Source organism: Lepisma saccharinum, chromosome 19, assembly GCF_977018435.1.
Source record: "Lepisma saccharinum chromosome 19, izLepSacc3.1, whole genome shotgun sequence".
Classification (NCBI taxonomy): Eukaryota; Metazoa; Arthropoda; class Insecta; order Zygentoma; family Lepismatidae; genus Lepisma; species Lepisma saccharinum.
In genome coordinates this window covers 26537827-26557709 of record NC_139247.1, presented here as the reverse complement: position 1 = coordinate 26557709, position 19883 = coordinate 26537827, and the positions used below count along the sequence as shown (strand labels likewise).

Sequence of the window (19883 nt, the reverse complement as noted above, 5' to 3'; positions counted from 1 at the left end):
AAAAAAAATATTATATAATTGCATTCCCAAAATATGTTTACTCCTATTATTTACAGCTTTCATTTTCTCCATTAACTCTTATACCCCTGCCTGGTAAACCTCGTCCGACAAGGTGCAAGGGAAAAGGGGAGGGGTTTTAGCTTCGACCTTTTTCTCCCTCCTTTCTGCAGGCCAGAGCCTCTTCTTTCCCAACCACTTGGGTTCTTGCTCTCGAGGGTCCCTTTGTATTCGGAACAGCAGGTTGTCCTTGTCCCTTTGCCGATGTATAAGGTCGCAGGTTAGATGTATTATACACTCCAGCCTCTTTGTTACATTGAAAGTCCCATAACAAATATGCATTTGGGGCCACCCGTTTCTTTATTTGGAATGGGCCGACGTAAAGGTGCACAAATTTCTTGCAAATTCCCTTTTGAACGTCCGAGAACGCAAATGACTTTCTTAAAACAATATCTCCTGCCTCGAAGGAGGTGAGCCTTGCCTTGTCATATTGCTTCTTGCGGTTCTTGGCCGCTCTTTCTACGTTTTCCTTTGCTCTCAGCAGCTTCCATTCATAGCGTGGGTCATCATTCAATGAGGGCAATTTAAAAAGTTTCTTGATTTCGTCGCCCGGTTTCCTGTTGAAAAACAATTCCACTGGAGCGAAGCCTGTGGAGCTATGAACCGCCAGATTTAAACACTCTACCATATCGGGGATGTGTTCCGGCCATTTCTTGTGGCTGCCATCTATACACAGCCTAAACAAGCGTGAGATCTCTCTCATGCATCGCTCGACGGGGTTCGACTAAGGATGCTTAGCGCTTATAAAGCGTGCCTCGATGTCTCTCGACTGAAGCTCTTCTTTCCACAGTCTCGAGGTGAACTGAGTGCCCTTGTCTGTGAGAATAGTTCTCACGTTGAGACACATTATCAAAAATTCGTTCACTTTTCCCAAAACGGCCTTGGTGGTGGCCTTTCTCAGAGGGTATATCGCGATGTATTTGCTAAACAAGCAGCACATAACGAGGCAATATTCCAAGCCGTACCTAGCCTTTGGCAGCGGCCCGTACAGGTCCACTGAGATCACCGCTCCCGGTTTGTCGGCGATCACGGAATGCATCGCTCCCTTCACTTCATAATTAAGGTGCTTTGTCCTCAAGCAGAGGTCGCACTCGTTGACAAACCTTTTAATTTGATCCTTCATCTTTTTCCACGTGAAGTGTTCAGCAACAGCCCTGTGTGTCTTCTTTTGTCCGATAAAATGCGTGATAAAATGCGATTAGCTCTTTGGCAACTTGCTTCGGAACCCACACTTTTAAGATTCCTCGCTCTCTTTTGCACAATATTCTATCCTTCAAGGCATAATCTTCGAGCTTTCTCGCCCTTTTTCCCTCTCCCGATTTCAACATCTCATCTCTTATTCTCCCAAGTTCAGGGTCCTCTTGTTGACGATTTGGCAACTCTCGCATGAATTCTACCAATTCAGGCGATGGCTTGAAGTGTATGTTCGCTATCACCTCGTGCGGCTCCTTTATTTCGTGAACGGTAGCGCTCCTTGTGCCGCTAGGGTAACGCGAAAAGAAGTCCGCCATGTTTTCTTCACCCTTGATGTACCGGACATCAAAATCGAACGACTGTAGGAACAATATCCATCTCGCTATTCGTGGGTTTGTTAACCTGCATGTGAATAAGAATTGTAGCGCCTTGTGATCCGTTCTGACAGTGAACTTTCTTCCCAGTAAATACACGGCGTTTTTCTGTATGCCATAAATAATAGCTAATAACTTCTTCTCCGTTATTGTGTACCTCGATTCGCAGTCGCTGAGGACGCGGCTGTGGCATGCAATCATCCGAGGACCCCCTCCATCTTCTAACTGGTACAGCAGACTGCTGACAGCTTTGTCGGAAGCGTCTGTCTCCAGATACAGCGTCTTTCCAGGGAGAGAGCTACGGATTATCACATCCTGCAAATACGCACGTTTTATCTTCTCGAATGCTTCCTGATGCTTAGGCAACCAGACGTATGCCGCTCCCTTGCGAAGAAGTTCGAGAAGGGGCACCGTGAGCTCTGAATGATTCACCTGGAAAATCCTGTCAAACTGCAAGTGGGCTAAGAACGACTTCAGTTGCTTTGCGTTCTTTGGCCTGGGAAAATCATTGACAGTCTGTAGTTTCTCTGGGTCCTTCCTTATCCCGTCGGACGACACCTTGCATCCCAACAACGAAGCTTCCTGGCTCGCAAACTGGCACTTTTCTAATTTTAGCGTTAACCCTGCTTCTTTCAGTTTGGAAAAAATGACTTGCAAATGCTGCAAATGGTCCAAAAAATCATCATCGGCAAGAGAAATATCGTCACAGTAGGCCGCCATGAAATGACAAGTTTCATCATCCAACACTTGCCGCAAACACCTTATAGCGCTCGCTAACGCTGTCTTCAACCCAAGGCAGAGTCTCTGAAATGTGTACACAATGCCCTCGTACATAAAACCCACATATTGCCGGTGTTCTTCTTTAAGGCCGATTTGGAGAAAAAATTGCGATAGGTCAAGGCATATTTCTTTCCTTCAAATCTCTGAAGCACTTCTACTACGGAAGGGGGAGAGTCGTATTCTGGCTGTATTCTCAAGTTGGTACCCTTGGAATCGAGACAAACTCTGACTGATTTTCCTCCCGGTTTTCTCACGCAAACAAGTGGATTCACGAATCATGCCTTTGCTCTTTTGATAATCCCCCACTGTAACCACTGCTTAATTTGTTTGCTTACATCCTCCCGGTACTGGTAAGGAATGGGATACACTTTCTGAGTGAAAGCTTTATCATCTATTACGTCGATTTCATGCTCGTATCCATGGACCAACCCTGGTTTGTTATCAAATATCTCGCGATATTCGAAAAGCAGCTCTCTTAATTTTCTCCTTTGTTCAGGAGTCAACCCTTGCGCCCTTTCTACGCTCTCGTAAATTTGGATGTTGGTAGCCCTAGTTTCTTCTATCGTGTGGCTCTGTGATTCTTTGGTCCCTCTCTCAAACCTTCTAAACGAATCTAGCGGCTGATCTTTATTCACAGAGTCCCTCTCGTATAAAGCTTCATTTGAAATTACATTCACATTGTGTACATCTCCCTCCATTACATTCTCGAAAGATTCTCGTCCTCCTTTCTCCCTAACCACCGAGTGATTTTCTTCACAAAATTGATCTGCCTCTACTAAAAACGCAGGCTCCTTCTCGTGCCGGCAGCTACATCCTTCCGCCCCGCACACGTTTCCTGTATTCGGACCCACAGGACCCATGGTTGACATAACTTCGCCCCCACAACGACAAATAGGCTCCATACAAGAGTAAACTATTCGGAAATTGTGCAACTCCTGATATGCCGCTGGCTCATTAAATGTTGAAAATTCTATTTCTGTGTACCCCTTCTCAGTTCTTAATTTTAAAACATGCTGCTCATAATTCAGGATTGCATGGTTATCCTCCATGAAATCAGTGCCCAGCAAAATTGGCTTTACTAAATTTCTTATCACTAAGCAGTTTACATCTATTCCAGTCCCTCCAAAATTCATATTTAAATACGTCTGTGTGATTACTTTTGAAGCTTTAGTCCCGAATGCCGAGACAACTTTCAATCCGCCTCCGGTGAGGCAAGGCAACCGTGGGTTAATTTTCAATAGCTCCAGCCATAAACTCTCGCTAACGCATGAATGTGTAGCCCCCGTATCCACGACTGCATCATAATACTTTCCTTCTATAATCACATTAATTTCAGGCAACGACCTTGGGGTCTCTTTTCTCGAGGTCTGGGGTTCCTCTACAAATTCCTTTAAAACCGAGCATACATGCTTTACAGCAGTCTCGCACGAGTCTGCATCCCTATGGCTATCCTGAGGCTCACTTTCTTCGGGTTGACGTAAACAACTCTCAACCTGACCCGCAAAGCCCCCGCTCAACGTGCTCTCCCCTTGTCATGCTTCGTTGTCAGGAGGGGGTGGCCCCCTCCCACTCTGACTTTCAAACGTCATGGCGTTTATGTTAGGGAAATTTGGGGGTGATCCTTCCCCTCGGGCACTCCACCCCCCCTCTTCTCCATCGTTGCCAAACGTCCAACCTACTTGTCGGTTTGGGCTCCGTCTTCCTCGCTGGAAACCTCCCCTCCCCCGAGAAGGTTGGTTGGGAGGGTTGTCAAATTCTCTCCTGCATCCGTTGCCGTAATTGCCCCGTGACCGAGCTCCCCTCTCGGAGTTGCTTGGGCCTGGGTTCGCTTCCATAAAATTTATGGGTCTCGGACGATGACGTGGGGATGACTGACTCGAAGCACCGTAGTTCATTGTTTCCTGAAGTTCTTTCAGTAACCCGAGTAACCTGACTGCTGGTGTCGATGGTCAACCCAAGGAAACTCCTCTGCGCAAATAGGGGAAGTTGCTTTATCCTCAATCGAACCAAGGCCTTTTCACTCAGGGGTTCGGGAAGGATGGCATTCCTTTCGATGAGTTCCATGTAGTACTCACAATAAGTCTTCCCACCCCCGGCAACATAGCAGTTCGTGAAAATCTCAGCTTTCAGGCGCAATAATTTTTCTTCAGATATGAAATACGACGCAAACAGTTCCCTGAAGGTGGCAAAATCTCTGCATTGCTTTCTGTTAACGTTGAACCAGCTGAGTGCGGCCCCTTTCAATGACAAGCTCGCCACGCCTACCTGTTGTTCAGCCGGGATTCGAGCCAGGTTTATGTAAGTTTCCAGCTCCATGAGATAAGAGCTGGCTCTCACTTCATTCTCCGAACCAGAAAAGCTTGGCAAGCGCATGTCCCTGTGCAAGTACACATTACTTGGGGTTGTAATACTATCGCTGCTCGCCGCAGGAGATGCCGCGAGCAACTGTTCGCTCGCCTCTCCCGAACCCTGGACTTCGTTCAAGCGGGCGTTTAATGCTTCTATTTCTTCCCTTAAATCATTTTTTAGTCGACTTTCATGACGCTGCAAAACCCCATTAACACTATAACGACGGCTACAATGACTATACGTTTTTGTCGGATCGTGTCTATTCGACCCGAAGAAATATTATACATTTTTTCAGGCGTTCAAATTTTCTAATTGATATCAATGACTGAAAATAATATTTCAGGTTATTTATTAATGACATTTAACCATTTACATGTTTCTAATATGTAACATGATTTACAAAAGAAATTTAAACTTTGAATAACATATGTTATAAAAAACCCTTGAGTTTTGATTGTAATAGTTTTCTTATATTTGGAACATTTTTATCATACGTCCAGTTATCAGTAATGATTTGTAAGAATTTACATATTTTTATTATCTACTTTTTGTCAAGAATAACTTAGAACTTCAATTAACATGTGTTTAGAAAACGTGAATGCTGAGTACAAACGTTTGCATACATTTCGAGCACACTGTTCTTGTTTTCCGATCGATTTTTGATGGACCAATATAACACCTCCTTCTGGATTGCTTCTGTACACCTTGCTCTTCATTTGAACACCCGTTGGTTTGCTCGTCCATTACTAGTTTGCCACTGAGCTCCTTTCCCAGGTACTGCAAGAACCTTCTACGTCTACCCGATTTGGCTCCCAATTCTTACGGATGTACTGTTTGGTACAAAACAAATGCATTTAGTACACTGAAGTCGATCATGTCATGAAATATAACCATTGGCCATCTCCGAGGTTTTCGTTTCACACTGTAGTTTCGCACCATTTGGTCCAATTTGTCAACACAAAATTTTGTTTTATTATAAGCAATTATAACATCAGGCTTTTGCTGTGCTGTGGAAGCGTCGATTTTCGGCTGTTCATGGAACTTAGAAAGTAGAATCACCACCTTGTTCTTCTTGGGGCAATATGATACTATCATCAGACCATCTTGAAATCCAAACAAAGTGGAGCAACACACTCGCTGCTTTGTGGCAGTAAACTCTGGCAGCAGCTCTCCTTTGTTTTTTCGCATCGTGCCGACCAGAGTAAGTTTCTTGGCAAGTAGATCCCTTGCAAGAAATACACTGGTGAAGAAATTATCGCACGTGATGTTTCTTCTACTGCCTTCGATTTCCTTCACTAAGTCCTTCACTACTCTCTCTACTTGATTTTTCTCCCTATTAACTCCAGCTTCCTTTCCTTTGTAGATTTGAGCCTTCAAAACAGAAGCTGTTTGAGAATCACAAATCAGCCACAGCTTGATTCCGTATTTAGCAGATTTCGACGGCATGCACTGTACGAAAGGCATCGGTCTCTAAAATTGACCAGTTGTTCGTATACAGTCATGATGCCATCAGGAATGTACGTTTCTCGGAGGTAAACAGTCCAAGTCTCGAATACATCTGTTATAGGTTCGAGCTTACCTGGAGACGAGACACGAGACCTAAGCTTTCGCGTATTTGGTACGCGAGCCATTGTATTTCTTCAAATATACACAAGAAATTGTGAGAACGAACAAATTCGTCGTCCAAACTACACAGATGCTCTGCAACAAACATGCATGCAGATTCGTTCAGAAAGTTCTGGAAAATTGCGGCACCTGTGTTTTGAAACCAACAAACTGAAATAACCAACAATAGTTATGCAGACTATTGTCGACAAACAAAAAAAAAACATTTTCTCCAGTATTCGTCTGCAACTTAGTTTATTTGTTTTTCCTGGGTAAACTGAAGAGGCAAAGGGTACTGTATAGAATTTCAATTGATTGATTTCTTTTATTTTACTTTGCGGTTTGTGCCTCTTGGCTAATTTGCGAAGATGGGGATCAGTGATGAAATTGATGAATGGACATTTACAAAGAAAATTGCCGAGGGGGATTCGAACCTGGGACCATTGACGTCACAGTGCGATGTGCTAACCACTCAGCCAAGGGGACCAGGAATACGCTTTTCAAAGTTGTGACTATCCTTGAAAAGTCACAGAGGCAAATAGGGATATTTCTGCAGTAGAAAAATAGGCCTATATTTTTAAAAATTAAAATTGGGCCTAAAGGACCCGTCCGTCTGCAACGCGAGTAATACATTTTCTGACCAAACATAAAAAATAACCAAAGATTACAATAAATGATTTCAAATTCCTTCGAAATTGACGAAAAGTCACGGAAGGAGAACACATTAATTTGCAGAATTAAAAAATTAGACAGGTATAAAAATTGAAACTGGGCCTAAAAGACCCGTCCGTCGTTACAGTGTTAATCTGCTGCGCAACATTTTGTCGAACTTCCTCTGCTACATTTTCCTGAAGCTCTGCTACAGACTGCCTTATTTCGGCCGCATTTTGCCTACATACCTCCGGTTCGCACCCGGAAACAGCCGCCAATCCCTCACTTAAATTTCCTACAGTTTCTTCTAAAGTACTGGTTCTTACGACAAGCTGATCCACAATTTTCCGTGTCTCTGCGCTACCTTTTGCCACATTATCTATCCTACGGGTCAGATTTCTTTCCATTTCAGATTGCGACTTTTCGAACCGACGTGCCTGTTCCTCCATCCCTTCTCTCAATTCTCTCCGTAATTCTCTCATTTCCTGCTTGAAATCCATCATCATTCTTGCGAGGTCATTTAATGTAATTGGGGCAGCTTCCCCCCTTTCAGATTCAGACTCCATACTCCTGTCCCCAGTATTTTCCGTATCCCGTTCTAAATTCCCTAAATTTTGTACATCCTCTTCTAAATTTTTTGTGAACTGATTAGCCTCGATGAAACTAGAAATTCGCATTTGCTCCCTCGTTAAAACCATGATTGTCCCAAACAATACAAAGAAAACATAAAATAAGTCTATAAATGCCTTAAAAAAAAACTATGATAAACGAAACTTACAAAAAAAAATGAAAATGACTCACGAAGTATTACTGTTTTTAGTGGATTTCTCCCCTTTGCTAAGAAGAAAAAAAAGAGAAAAAAAAACACCCGCATTATTTAGGAAAAAGTAATATTTAAGAAAATTGGCCAAATGATGTGCCTGAATGTAAGGAACTTCCCCTTCAATTTAAATGAAATTTCATCAATCCAGTCGCTTGGGTGGCTTGACAAAAGACAAACCGGAAAATAAGTTTGAAAGCTAAACAAAGCATGACTGATACTGTCTACTGACAACATAAGTTAGTTGCTGATATCAAGATGAAAATATGCTAATTTTACTAATAAAGTTTTGAACAAAAATTGTCCTTTTTTTTGTTTAAGCCTAAACATCGGTGGTAATCGTGCCCCACGTTGGGCGCCAGTTGTGGCGGGGCAATATGTAAATAACATGAAATTTGTTCTGAAGATTATTATTGATCTTAAGAAAATATGTAGATTAACCCGGCATAGCTCATACAAATACAAACACAAGTAATAAATAACCTTCATGTATCTTATGGCCATAAGTAAATGTTTGTTGGGATCCCTTACCTTTTATTGTCACTTATGCGATGCACTTCCTCACACACACTGCTCCTACTTTAGATTGAAGGGGATGGCTGTGGTTCGTTGTTGAAGGGGGGTAAAAAAGGATTGTTCACGGCTTCAGGTCAGGTTGGCTGATGTTCCGGTCACATGGTGTGATCTGCTTCATGTATTGTTCAGTAGCCACACGGAAGTAGTTCCATTTACACAAAATTAAAACACAGGTCTTCTTGCTGCACTGCGCTGTCAGCTGTCACAAATCGCACTTCACCTACTTTGGTGGCTGATGCTCCTGCGACATGTTGTGATTAACACGGGAAGTAGCTCGAATTACACAGGAACAAAACACCGCTCCTTCTGCTGCACGGTGCTGCCAGCTGCTCAACAGCCACACTTCGAAATACTTTGGTAACGTGTCTCCTTGCATCGCTGGATGCCATATGCAAAGTTTAGCCACACTTCGAAATACAGCTCCTCACTCCTCTCACCTCTATATCCTTGTGTCCCGTCTTTCCCCAAAGACGCCCAAACTTCCCCTGTGTTCTTCCAATGTTGCCGGTTTTAGCCTTGTACAGTGGCTCTAACACACACACACAAACACACAAATACCCAAAAGGAAGAAAAAACTAAGAAAAAAAAAGGACACCCTAGCCAGTGTAACTTGCCTGAAGAGCCCGGTTCTCCCTCTCGCCATGCCAAGCAAGGGACTGGGTGCGACTTTAAAAAAAAAAACTGGTAAACTAACTGATAAAAGAAAAACGAAAAACCAAAATTATATAATAAAAAAAAAAAAAATAATAAATTTAGGGTGGCACTACAATACATACATTTACAAGATTTGTATGCTTGAAAGTTAGAAAGAACAATTTTGTACTTTTCCCATCACTACCAACAAAGAAGTGCATTTAGAAATAATGTTGTTCAAATCCCATGCGGCAGGAAAGTTTTCTTACTTAATCACTCCCATGTGCTCACATACCACAATAAAACACACACACACAAATATACTTGGACTCTGTTTCAGTTTTTTTTATGTTGTTGATTCCATTTCTCTTTTTTCTTTAACGCCACCTGTTTTTAGCTAGTAATACACAACCAGGTCCATTCACTTGTTCTGGCAAGCTAAAAGTGTGATGCCATCAGTAGTAGGTTATGATGCATTTTTAAGATTAAAGTTCACCAAGTTCAATTAATGGCTTTTTCTTCTAAATAGAGTTGTCTGTAATGTAATTAATATTTTTTGAAGTAACAAACATTGAAATATATTAACAAATCAAAACTATAAAACCTTAAACACGCAGGGCCATTACACATTCTTCAGGACCATGCGTGTGAATCAATATTTCTTGTCGACACAAAACTCAATATTTTAGCTCATAACTGCTGCTGTGTAAAAAGAGAGCCTGAAATTTTTATGTCCAGTACACAGTTAGCTACACAGAATTAGGGCATAAAAGCTTTATTCAGAATGATTGTGTTTATTGGTGTTTTCTTGTTATTTTTTTATGTTTGTTCTGTTTCCAGAAAGAAGATTGATCGGCTGGCTCTAACAATGAGTGAGATGGAGAATAACGCAGATAAGGAAACTAAAAGAATAATTGGTGAAATAAGAGGAAACCTTGCTACAGCAAAATCACACTTGGAGAGTAGCCAAAGCAGTTTGCAAAATGTCATCAAAGAAGGAAATATTTTTGAGAAGTACAAGGATTTGGTGACTGAAGCAAGGAGCCATTTTGAGGTAATAATTTTTTATTGCTCACTAATATAGTGTTACTTTTGTTGTTTGGTGTTACAACATTCTAATACATATTGTGCGGAACCCAAACAACTGTGTAAACTATTTGTGAGAAAACAAAATAATGTTACATGTAGGAAGGAAATACCGTATTTATACATGTATAACGCACACCCTGGTTTTTGATGGGAAAGAGCGACAAAAAATTGCATCTTGTATATAATGCACAGTACAGTTCAAGTTCAAGAAATAGCTTCCTTAGGTGTAGGTCTTAAAGCTGTTTCTTATCCAATCAAGAGTGAATGACATCATACCTATTCAATGAGCCACCTGTTGTTGCTATGTGGACCAAGGGGAGCGAGATCTTCTTCGGCCCTATGGATGTTGAATGGACCAAATTTGGAAGGAAGAACGACAAAAGACCACTCTATGAGGATATGTAATCGAACTTAAAAAAAAAAAGAAAACTGAAATTATGAGGTTTGGAAAGTTTGCATAATTACAGAACATTTTGAACTTTGGGCCTTTGCCCGCAATCCTCCCCCCCCCCATGAACCATTAATTGTCGGATGTTACTTAAAATGTTGCTTTTTACTTATTCTTACATTTAGAATTTTAATTGTTAAAAAAGGTGCAGTGGTTGAGCAGTAATAGCCTTTTTTATCTTCAATTTATCACATAGTAACAAAAGGGAAACAAAGGGATTTTTCAAACTACGCTTGTTATTAATAGTAACAATGGATGTATTGTTTTGTAATTAGAGTATATAATATCTTTAGATGTAAACTGATGAACAAAACAGACAGAACTGAAATATAGTGTATAGTTTTCAAGAAATGGTTCGGTAATTCCTGTGCTAACATGTGGTAGGGTCAAATTCCTCCCTGAATCTTTAATTGTTGGACATTGCTTAAAATGTTGCTTTTTAATCATTTTTGCTTGTTTGTTTACACTTATAAATCTATCCCAAAATATCCCTAATAATACATTGGTAACAATGGCAAATGAAGGGAAAATAAGGACTTTTTCAAACTTTGCTTGTTATAGTAACAATGGATATACTGCTTTGTAATTCGAGTTTTCGAGAAATGCCACATTAATTGCTGCCGTGTGCTGCTGGTCAAAATATCGACCATCCGTCCTCCACGGGTATACATGTGGTGGTCGAAATTTTGACCAGTTTCAACCTGTCCGGCTTCTAAAGGATATTGTATTAAAAGGACTTTAACAACAGAAAGAAATACTATTAGGAATAGATATCGAACTTTTATGTTCTAAAAAGTTTAGTTTTAGCCATGTAAAATATCGGTATCGGTAAGTATTGGTTCAATTTGTTTCACTGATACCATCTGATACCAAATGTTGATTGATTGATTTACTTTATTATACTTCGCTTTTTGTGCCACTTTTGGCTAATTTTCGAAAATGGGAAAGAGTAATGATATGATGAAATTGATGAATCTACACTCACAAATATCCATGCCCAGGCCAGGATTCAAACCTGTGACCCCTGGCATCGTAGCACGATGTCTTAACCACTCCACCACGGAGGCTGGCGATGATACCAAAAATTTTGAGTGGCTAGAGCGGCCAAGAGAAAAAACTCATTTGCCAGTATTTGTCCTTTTCAAAAGTTTGTTCACCCTTCCGTGTGACAGGTTGGTGTCCCGCATAATAATTCCATGTACATTTCCGAAAATGGTACACCCTCCTGGAAAGCAGATGACAAGATCAAAGGCAGGGCTAAAGTGAAAGTGCTGCACCCAAAAGTGAAGGCATGTAACTGCCTGGGGGTCAATGCTATGTGCAAATAGAAGAAACCATTCAATGCCAAATGTTGCTCACAAACTCATTGGTTAAGAACATGACGTTTTCAAAACCAGCATTATTACAATGCTAGGCTCATTCCAGAGTTCCTGGGAAAGGGATGAATGTCGCTGTGGGAGGGAGGGTTGTCTTCTTGTGCTCTACCCTTCTGTGTGACTTCCACCCAATGCTGACACTGCAGTGACTTGTTTTTATTGCAAATGACAGAGAATAATGTACAGCAGGACATGTACAGTGCTGCCAAATGAGCATATATCGGTGTATATATTTACGTCATTTCCAACTCTCCCCAGGTTAATCCAAACGATAAGAGTGTTGTTTACATTTGTATTTATTTTGCATTCCTTGTGCAAGCTGAACTACTTTTTTTTTCTTTTTGCATCCTCTGGAGGTAAAAGGAAATTCACATAAAATGTCACAGGACATTTTAAGTGATATAATGTTATATGAAAATAATTTAAGAGTATTTGATATAATTAATACTAAAGTGATGAGATGAGTTTTGTAACTCAGTAACTAGCCTTAGTTATTTTACTGAAATTATACAAGTATCGGTATCTGTTGGAATCGGTTAATGTATCAGAATCTGTATCGGAATTGGCAAATGGTGGTATCGGTTCAGCCCTAGTTTCAGCTCCACCACTTCTCCCCTCGGTAGACTGCTGGGCTTGTCCCTGCCGCTTCTTCCTTGGGTATACTGCTGGGCTGTTCTCTGCTTTTCTGGTGCTCGTCTGCTAAGGGCATTTAAACAAATATGTTGATGTCTCTCTCTCGAATGGCGGCCATGGTTTGACACTGCCAATTTGTGGATTGTCACACTTTTACCGGATGGCCGCTAGGGGATAGTTCCAATGGGCTGACACTGACAATAACTTTACTTAATAGAAAAAGCAAACTTTTTAACATAGAAATATTATTGAACAAAAACATAACTTTACACTAACACTAACTTTCAGACACCTGGAACTGCCAGCATGACACCGCAAGCTGACCACTGTTCAAATAAGGTGCCTTGTGTGTGGAAAACCAAGTACCTCTTAGTATCAGGGCTGCATATTAGGGTGGATCGAAAAACCGTTTTTTTCGAAATCGGTCTGCGGCTAGTGCTTAAAGTTTGTGGTTGGTGGTCCTTATAACCCATAAAAAATTCCAACTTGATCGGATAATATCTTCAGGCTGCACTTTTTAGTCAAAATTTAAAATTTTTATGAAAAAATGTCAAAAATTTGCAATTTTTCCTGATGGTTTCTCGATGATTCTGGAGTGATTCAGTGGCAAAAAATTACATATATTGCTTGTATGTTGCTTAACATTAACGATTTAGTGTGTTCGAATCAGGGAAAATGGTTTCTTAGTTCGCCAAAATTCGTCAAAAAACGCCAAATATACAGAAATGTTACGGATGTTGGGCAGGCAATAACCCGCTAGAATTCTCGACCCCACCGACTTAAATTTACCAAAAACGATAAGGTTATAGGAAAGAAAGTAAACTGCAGCTCTTAGTTTATCGAGTAATCGACTATCCAACACTTACCATGAAAAGGTAGATACAAATACATTAATGACGCCAGAACGTGCGTTGCTTATATCCTGCACCTGTAGGACTCTTCTTCCGTTACCCTAGTGCTCCCATCGCCCGTGTGATTTTTTTTTTCATTTTCAGAAGTGCGGCAAGTGGACGAAGCTGAAAATGTCGAAGACAAGTAAGACTTACCTGGCAATGATGAAGATGGAGAATTAATTCCGCAAAAGAAAAAGTTTAACTCAGGAACAAGTAGTCAGACCAGAGTCAATCTGAGTTCGTTTTCGCGTGCTTGTGAGAGGCGTGGTGTGTCAGACAGAGTAGCTGCACATTTGGCGTCAAGTCTTCTGAGTGATATAGATAAAACGCTACCTCAAAAGGAGAAATTTAACATTGTTATAGACAGAAACAATGTCAGGCGACAGCGCTCACGAACGCGACAAACACTACAAGAACAACAATGTCCCCAGAACAAGAAAATTTTGTCACTGTACTTCGATGGAAGGAAAGATTCTACTTTGTTGAAAGAGACATGTGAAGAGACTGGAAAAACGTACCAACGGATTTGTCAAGAAGAGCACATTTCTCTCATTGAGGAACCTGGTTCATTCTACCTTACCCATGTTACGCCCAAAACAGCCGACGCAGAAGGAGCAACTGCCGCTATTTGGAACTTTCTCTGCGAAGAAGGCTTAGATTTGACAGAATTGTCGTGCATAGTATCCGACGGAGAGAGGAAGAACACGGGGAAGCACACCGGCATCATCCGGTGTTTAGAAGAATATATGCTGCGTCCTCTCCAATGGATTGTGTGTCAATTGCATTCTAATGAACTGCCCCTAAGACATATTTTTGAGAAAATTGATGGCAAGACATCCGGCCCGAAGGGATTTCATGGCGACGTAGGAAAGAGCTTGTCTAGCTGCCAAGACCGGCCCATCGTCCAGTTCGAAAAAAATTGAAGCAGTTCTTCCTGATATTGACGTTGATGTTCTCAGCAAAGACCAGGCTTACCTCTACAAAATGTGCCAGGCTGCGAACAGTGGAGTGTGTCCAAATGATCTTGCGATGTGTCTTCCTGGGCCTATTCACCATGCTCGATGGCTGACTCTTGCAGGGCGCATCCTTCGAATGTATGTAGCAACGTCAAATCCATCACCTGCTCTTAAGACATTGACAGAATTTGTTGTTAAAGTTTACGCTTCCATGTGGTTTTACATCAAATGCAATGGAACTATCAAGTACGCGTCAAAATACCTGTGGCTAACATTGCAGAAAATGGAGTGCTTACCAAACGATTTAAAGACTTTTCTCTATGAACGTCTTCAAAATCATGTTTCTAGGGGCACCCAGAAAACATACTTGTTGGTATGTTGGCAGAAGATCCTGGAAGCAAGAAAAAGCCAAAGCCAACCAAACAACACCATTAGAAAATTTGCACCTCCAGTGATTAACTTTAATGCCAAAGATTACACAGATTTAGTGCACTGGGGAAAATAAGAAATAACATCGCCTCCAGTAGCACACTTACTTACCAATGAAGACTTAGACAGCAGGAAGAGACGATTCCCTAGAAAAACTGCAGACTTTTTTTTGACCTGCTGTGCCATAGCCAGGCAGTGGAACGGTGCGTCAAAGATGTAACTGCTGCATCAACTGCTCCATGTATCAACAACGTCAAATCCATCACCTGCTCTTAAGACATAAGCTGTATGTATGCTGTATGGTTATGACTCCCGAGATGGCTATATTAGAGCTCGATTGGAGGACAGGAAAATATTACCAAAGTTTGATACCAAAGCGGACTTTAAAACCTAAATACGCCAGTCTACCTGGGTGGGTGGGCGGGCGGCACTCAATTGCAGCCACCTTCTCGTGGTGAGTGTTGGATAGTCGATTACTCGATAAACTAAGAGCTGCAGTTTACTTTCTTTCCTATAACCTTATCGTTTTTGGTAAATTTAAGTCGGTGGGGTCGAGAATTCTAGCGGGTTATTGCCTACCCAACATCCGTAACATTTCTGTATATTTGGCGTTTTTTGACGAATTTTGGCGAACTAAGAAACCATTTTCCCTGATTCGAACACACTAAATCGTTAATGTTAAGCAACATACAAGAAATATATGTAATTTTTTGCCACTGAATCACTCCAGAATCATCGAGAAACCATCAGGAAAAATTGCAAATTTTTGACATTTTTTCATAAAAATTTTAAATTTTGACTAAAAAGTGCAGCCTGAAGATATTATCCGATCAAGTTGGAATTTTTTATGGGTTATAAGGACCACCAACCACAAACTTTAAGCACTAGCCGCAGACCGATTTCGAAAAAAACGGTTTTTCGATCCACCCTACTGCATATATGCTGTGAGTGCCAAGTTTCTCGCATTATATTTTAAATATGGCGAAACTAGTACTCATTTTATTCGCGAAACTGTTTTTTCTTCTTTGTTCTATTAATTTCAGTGGCCATTGCCACCATCCTCATTGGAACTTGCTGTACTTTTGCTTGGCGTGCGTCTTTTGTTCGTAGTTCTCCGGCCGCCGCTAGGTGCGCTGTTGTTAACTGTACGTCTGTGCCCATGTCGTCTGCTGTTATTTCCTGGTGTTAACTGTTGTAGTGGGAGAATCCAAGTGTGGTGTGTCTGTCTGCTATCGATGTTCAGCTCGTGAGGGAAGTGCATTATGGCATGCGTTTCCTTGATTTTGGTGTCTACGAGTGTGTGGGCAGTGTGTTTGACTTGTACCTTTTGAATTTTATGGCTATGGTATTGATGTGTTTGGCAAGACTAGTAGTAGGTTGGGCTTTTTTTTTGCAACTATTAGGTGCTGTTGGATTCTTTCAATGACAGATCTGATGGATCTGCCAATGTAATGTGCACACTCTGCATCATATACACCTGGGTTATCAAGGGGGAAGAGGAAGTACTGTTTGTGTTTGTTTAGTTTATCAGCTATTTTGGCATTGGGTTTGTGCGCTACATTGATGCCATATAGGAGAAGCGCTTTGGATATGGCGTTGGATGTGGTGGGATGATAGAGGAAGGCAAACCATTTGTATTGGTTGTTGGAAGTTGATTGTAGCTGGGTTGCTTGTGGGTGGGTTAATTGTGGCTGGTTAGGGTGCCTGGCTGTATTTCCGCTTTACTGCACCAAGTGGAAAGTTGGTGTTTAAAATCCGACAAAATCGAACCAGTTTGTAATTATGCACAAGGGTGACTATTCTAAGAAAGTAAAAGACAAACTAAACAGTGACTCGTATAGTGTTATCACAAAGGACCCCATGGACAGGTACAATAGAATTGTGAAAAATGGAGTGAAATCCAGTTTTATACTAAGTGAACAAGACCACAAATACTTTCTCAACCCCCACCCTTCACCTGCCATTGCCTATGGCATTCCCAAAACTCATAAACCTGGAATCCCCATGCACCTTATAATAGCTGGCTTCAATCACCCCACAATCCACCTAACTGACTGGCTTAAAAACAAAATATCTCAGTTCAACCACAAACTAACATATGTGTTCCGCAACAGTGCCGATGCCAAAAATCTCGTGACCTCAATAGTACAAGCTGACAGTGCAAAATTAGCCAGCATTGACATAGTAGATATGTACAATTCAGTTCCCGTAGACCTATCTCTACATTCAGTTGAAAGACGGCTGACAAACAGAATCTCTGCTCTAGAGGTACAAGAAACAACTACTACTTTCAGTTTGAGAATAAATTCTACAAACCACACCACATCCAAACGCATATCCAAAGCCCTTCTCCCATATGGCATCAACGTAGCGCACAAACCCAATGCCAAAATAGCTGATAAACTAAACAAACACAAACAGTACTTCCTCTTCCCCCTTGATAACCCAGGTGTATACGATGCAGAGTGTGCACATTACATTGGCAGATCCATCAGATCTGTCAATGAAAGAATCCAACAGCACCTAATGGATGCAAAAAAAGCCCAACCCACTGCTGGTCTTGCCAAATACATCAAATACCATAGCCATAAAATTCAAAAGGTACAAGTCAAACACACTGCCCACACACTCGTAGACACCAAAATCAAGGAAACGCATGCCATAATGCACTTCCCGCACGAGCTGAACATCGATAGCGGACAGGCACACGACACTTGTATTCCCTCCAATACAACAGCTAACACCAGGAAATAGCAGCAGATGACACAGGCACAGATGTAAAGTTAACAACAGCACACCCAGCAGCATCCGGAGAACTACGAACAATAGACGCATGCCAAGCAACAGTACAGCAAGTTCCAATGAGGATGGTGGCAGTGGCCACTGACATCAATAGAACAAAGAAGAAGAAACAGTTTTGCGGATAATGTGAGTACTAGTTTCCCCATATTTAGATACTACCATGTCTCTTTTCCCAATTATGAATTATATTTTACTTATGCGGTCCGTTGCATTTCACTTCTTGGTGTCTATTTGCAAAACACATTAATGTGTACATTTTTCATTTTTTTATTATAATAATACTAATAATATCTTCATGTTTGTACGTTGCACTAAAGTTAATATTTATTTGCTTCACTCATCTCATGCCATGAACTCGGAATTATCTGGATCCACTCTTGGCATGGTCCTCCTCCTTTCAGGTGGAACTTGTTAACCTGTCATTTTATTTGTGTGTTTTTAGGGTGAAGGTATATACTGTATATATTTATGGTAAAATCTAGGTAAAAGGTAGCTGTTCCCTACTCGGGCATTATCAGTTTATCCTGTGCTAGCCCGGAAGGTACATATTGGCAGTTGTAATTGTATGACCCAGATCAGTTCAAAGCTTACTATTTGTACTGGATTCCACAGAAGATTGTGTGAAAGTGTTGTTTCATTTTCAACATTTGCTCTGTGTTGCACACCTGTGGCATGCCGAATTTCATTGGACTTCCTTTCACTTGAAACCTATAAATTAAAATAAATGAACAACCAATTAATATTGAAAGTGACTACTACATTTAAAATCTTTCAGAAAGTTCTGTTACCATTTTCATTTAACATTTCAGTGTCAGAAAAAGGAAAATATCTGCTGAAATTGGTATTTAAATCACCTTTTAAGTGAATTTAGTGTAGCTGTATTAATATTGTTAAAGTGAAGAATATACGAGAATTTAAATGTACAGTGTTAACCTCCATCAGTTGTGAATCATGTGAATTCTTGTTTCTACTGACTAATTAGAGAAGCTTTTGAACTTGCTACCTTAGGCAATACCTCATAATTTTACAGAGATATTATCTGGGAATAGATTTCACCCATGATGAAACAATATGTTCAACTGGTTAGATCCAGTATGGGGAGGTGGACAGCTGGAGACTCTTTACAGTACAATGCTCCATGTCATAAGGCCTACATTGTTAAACAGTTACTGGCTACAAAAGAGGTTGTTTAGATTACTGATCTCCCTTATTACCCAGATCTAGCCCTGCCAAATTTCATGTTGTTTCCAAGTTGAAAACTGCCATTAACAGGAAAGTTCCATCCTGTATGGGTGGAACTGAAATCTACCAACAAACTTTCACAGGTTGTTCAGGGATGTTGGCTGAGTGTTTTGATGTAAGGAACCCATGGTCCCCAGTACCGTATTACAGAGTAATGTGATGTTGATGTGTTATACTTGTATTATCAGGGTGGCGACAGACCTGGAAAACCGGGAAAAGTCAGGGAATTTGAGGTGTCAAAAAAGTCAGGGAATTTTGTCTTGACTTTTTTTAATTATTTTTTATTTCATTTTATTTTTTATTTATAAGATATCCTTATGGAACTCTGCACGGGAACAGGAAATCTTGTTGCTAAGTTTCGGCCTCAACTTTTACGCCCCTTTTATGCACAACACAACTATGGCACCAGAAACCAGTGATAGCAGGGGGGGAGAGAGACAGAAATTTCCGGAGGGGCAGAAAAATGTGTTAAACCTCTAAATATTACATGGACAATGCATTGAATTATCATTTTTTTTGTCTGTATGGGAGTAGTAAGGGGACAGAAATGTCAACAGATGGATGGGATGGGAGCAGATGGCACCGTCCGATAGTTGTCGGACGTCGTATTAAGGCATTTTGTTGGACAAACTTAAGGAACAAAAAAGGTAAAAGGTAAAGTGTTCCCCTGTGCATAGCACCACGCCATGAAGGCGTATAGGGGGTGGGGGTAACGCCCCACATTTTCTTGATCCGGTCGTGAGTGGGGGTGATGTGATCAGCATCACGCCCCTGACTGCCTTTACCCCGCAGGGTTTCCCCCAGGTACCCATGTTATTCGACGCTGGGTGGGCGCCGGGGCCGCTTTCACCGTTAGGAAAGTTCCCGGATTTGAACCGGCCTGGATCGAACCCGGGACCTTGAGCATGGTAGTCAGACGCATTACCGACTGAGCCACCGCAGTCACTAAGAACATGGATACAAATAGGCTCAATTG

At 41.2% G+C, this 19883-nt stretch overlaps 1 protein-coding gene across 2 annotated transcripts in view; it reads left to right on the top strand.

Annotated features, from left to right (window-relative positions):
• The window catches only part of Mitofilin (inner membrane mitochondrial protein mitofilin), a 307825-nt gene that overhangs the window by 51185 nt on the left and 236757 nt on the right, over positions 1 to 19883 (top strand). For both annotated transcript variants that reach the window (XM_083140773.1, XM_083140771.1), the window contains one exon: positions 9880 to 10093. In XM_083140773.1, coding sequence (XP_082996899.1) covers positions 9880 to 10093 — 214 coding nt within the window. The remainder of the gene's footprint in view (positions 1 to 9879; positions 10094 to 19883) is intronic.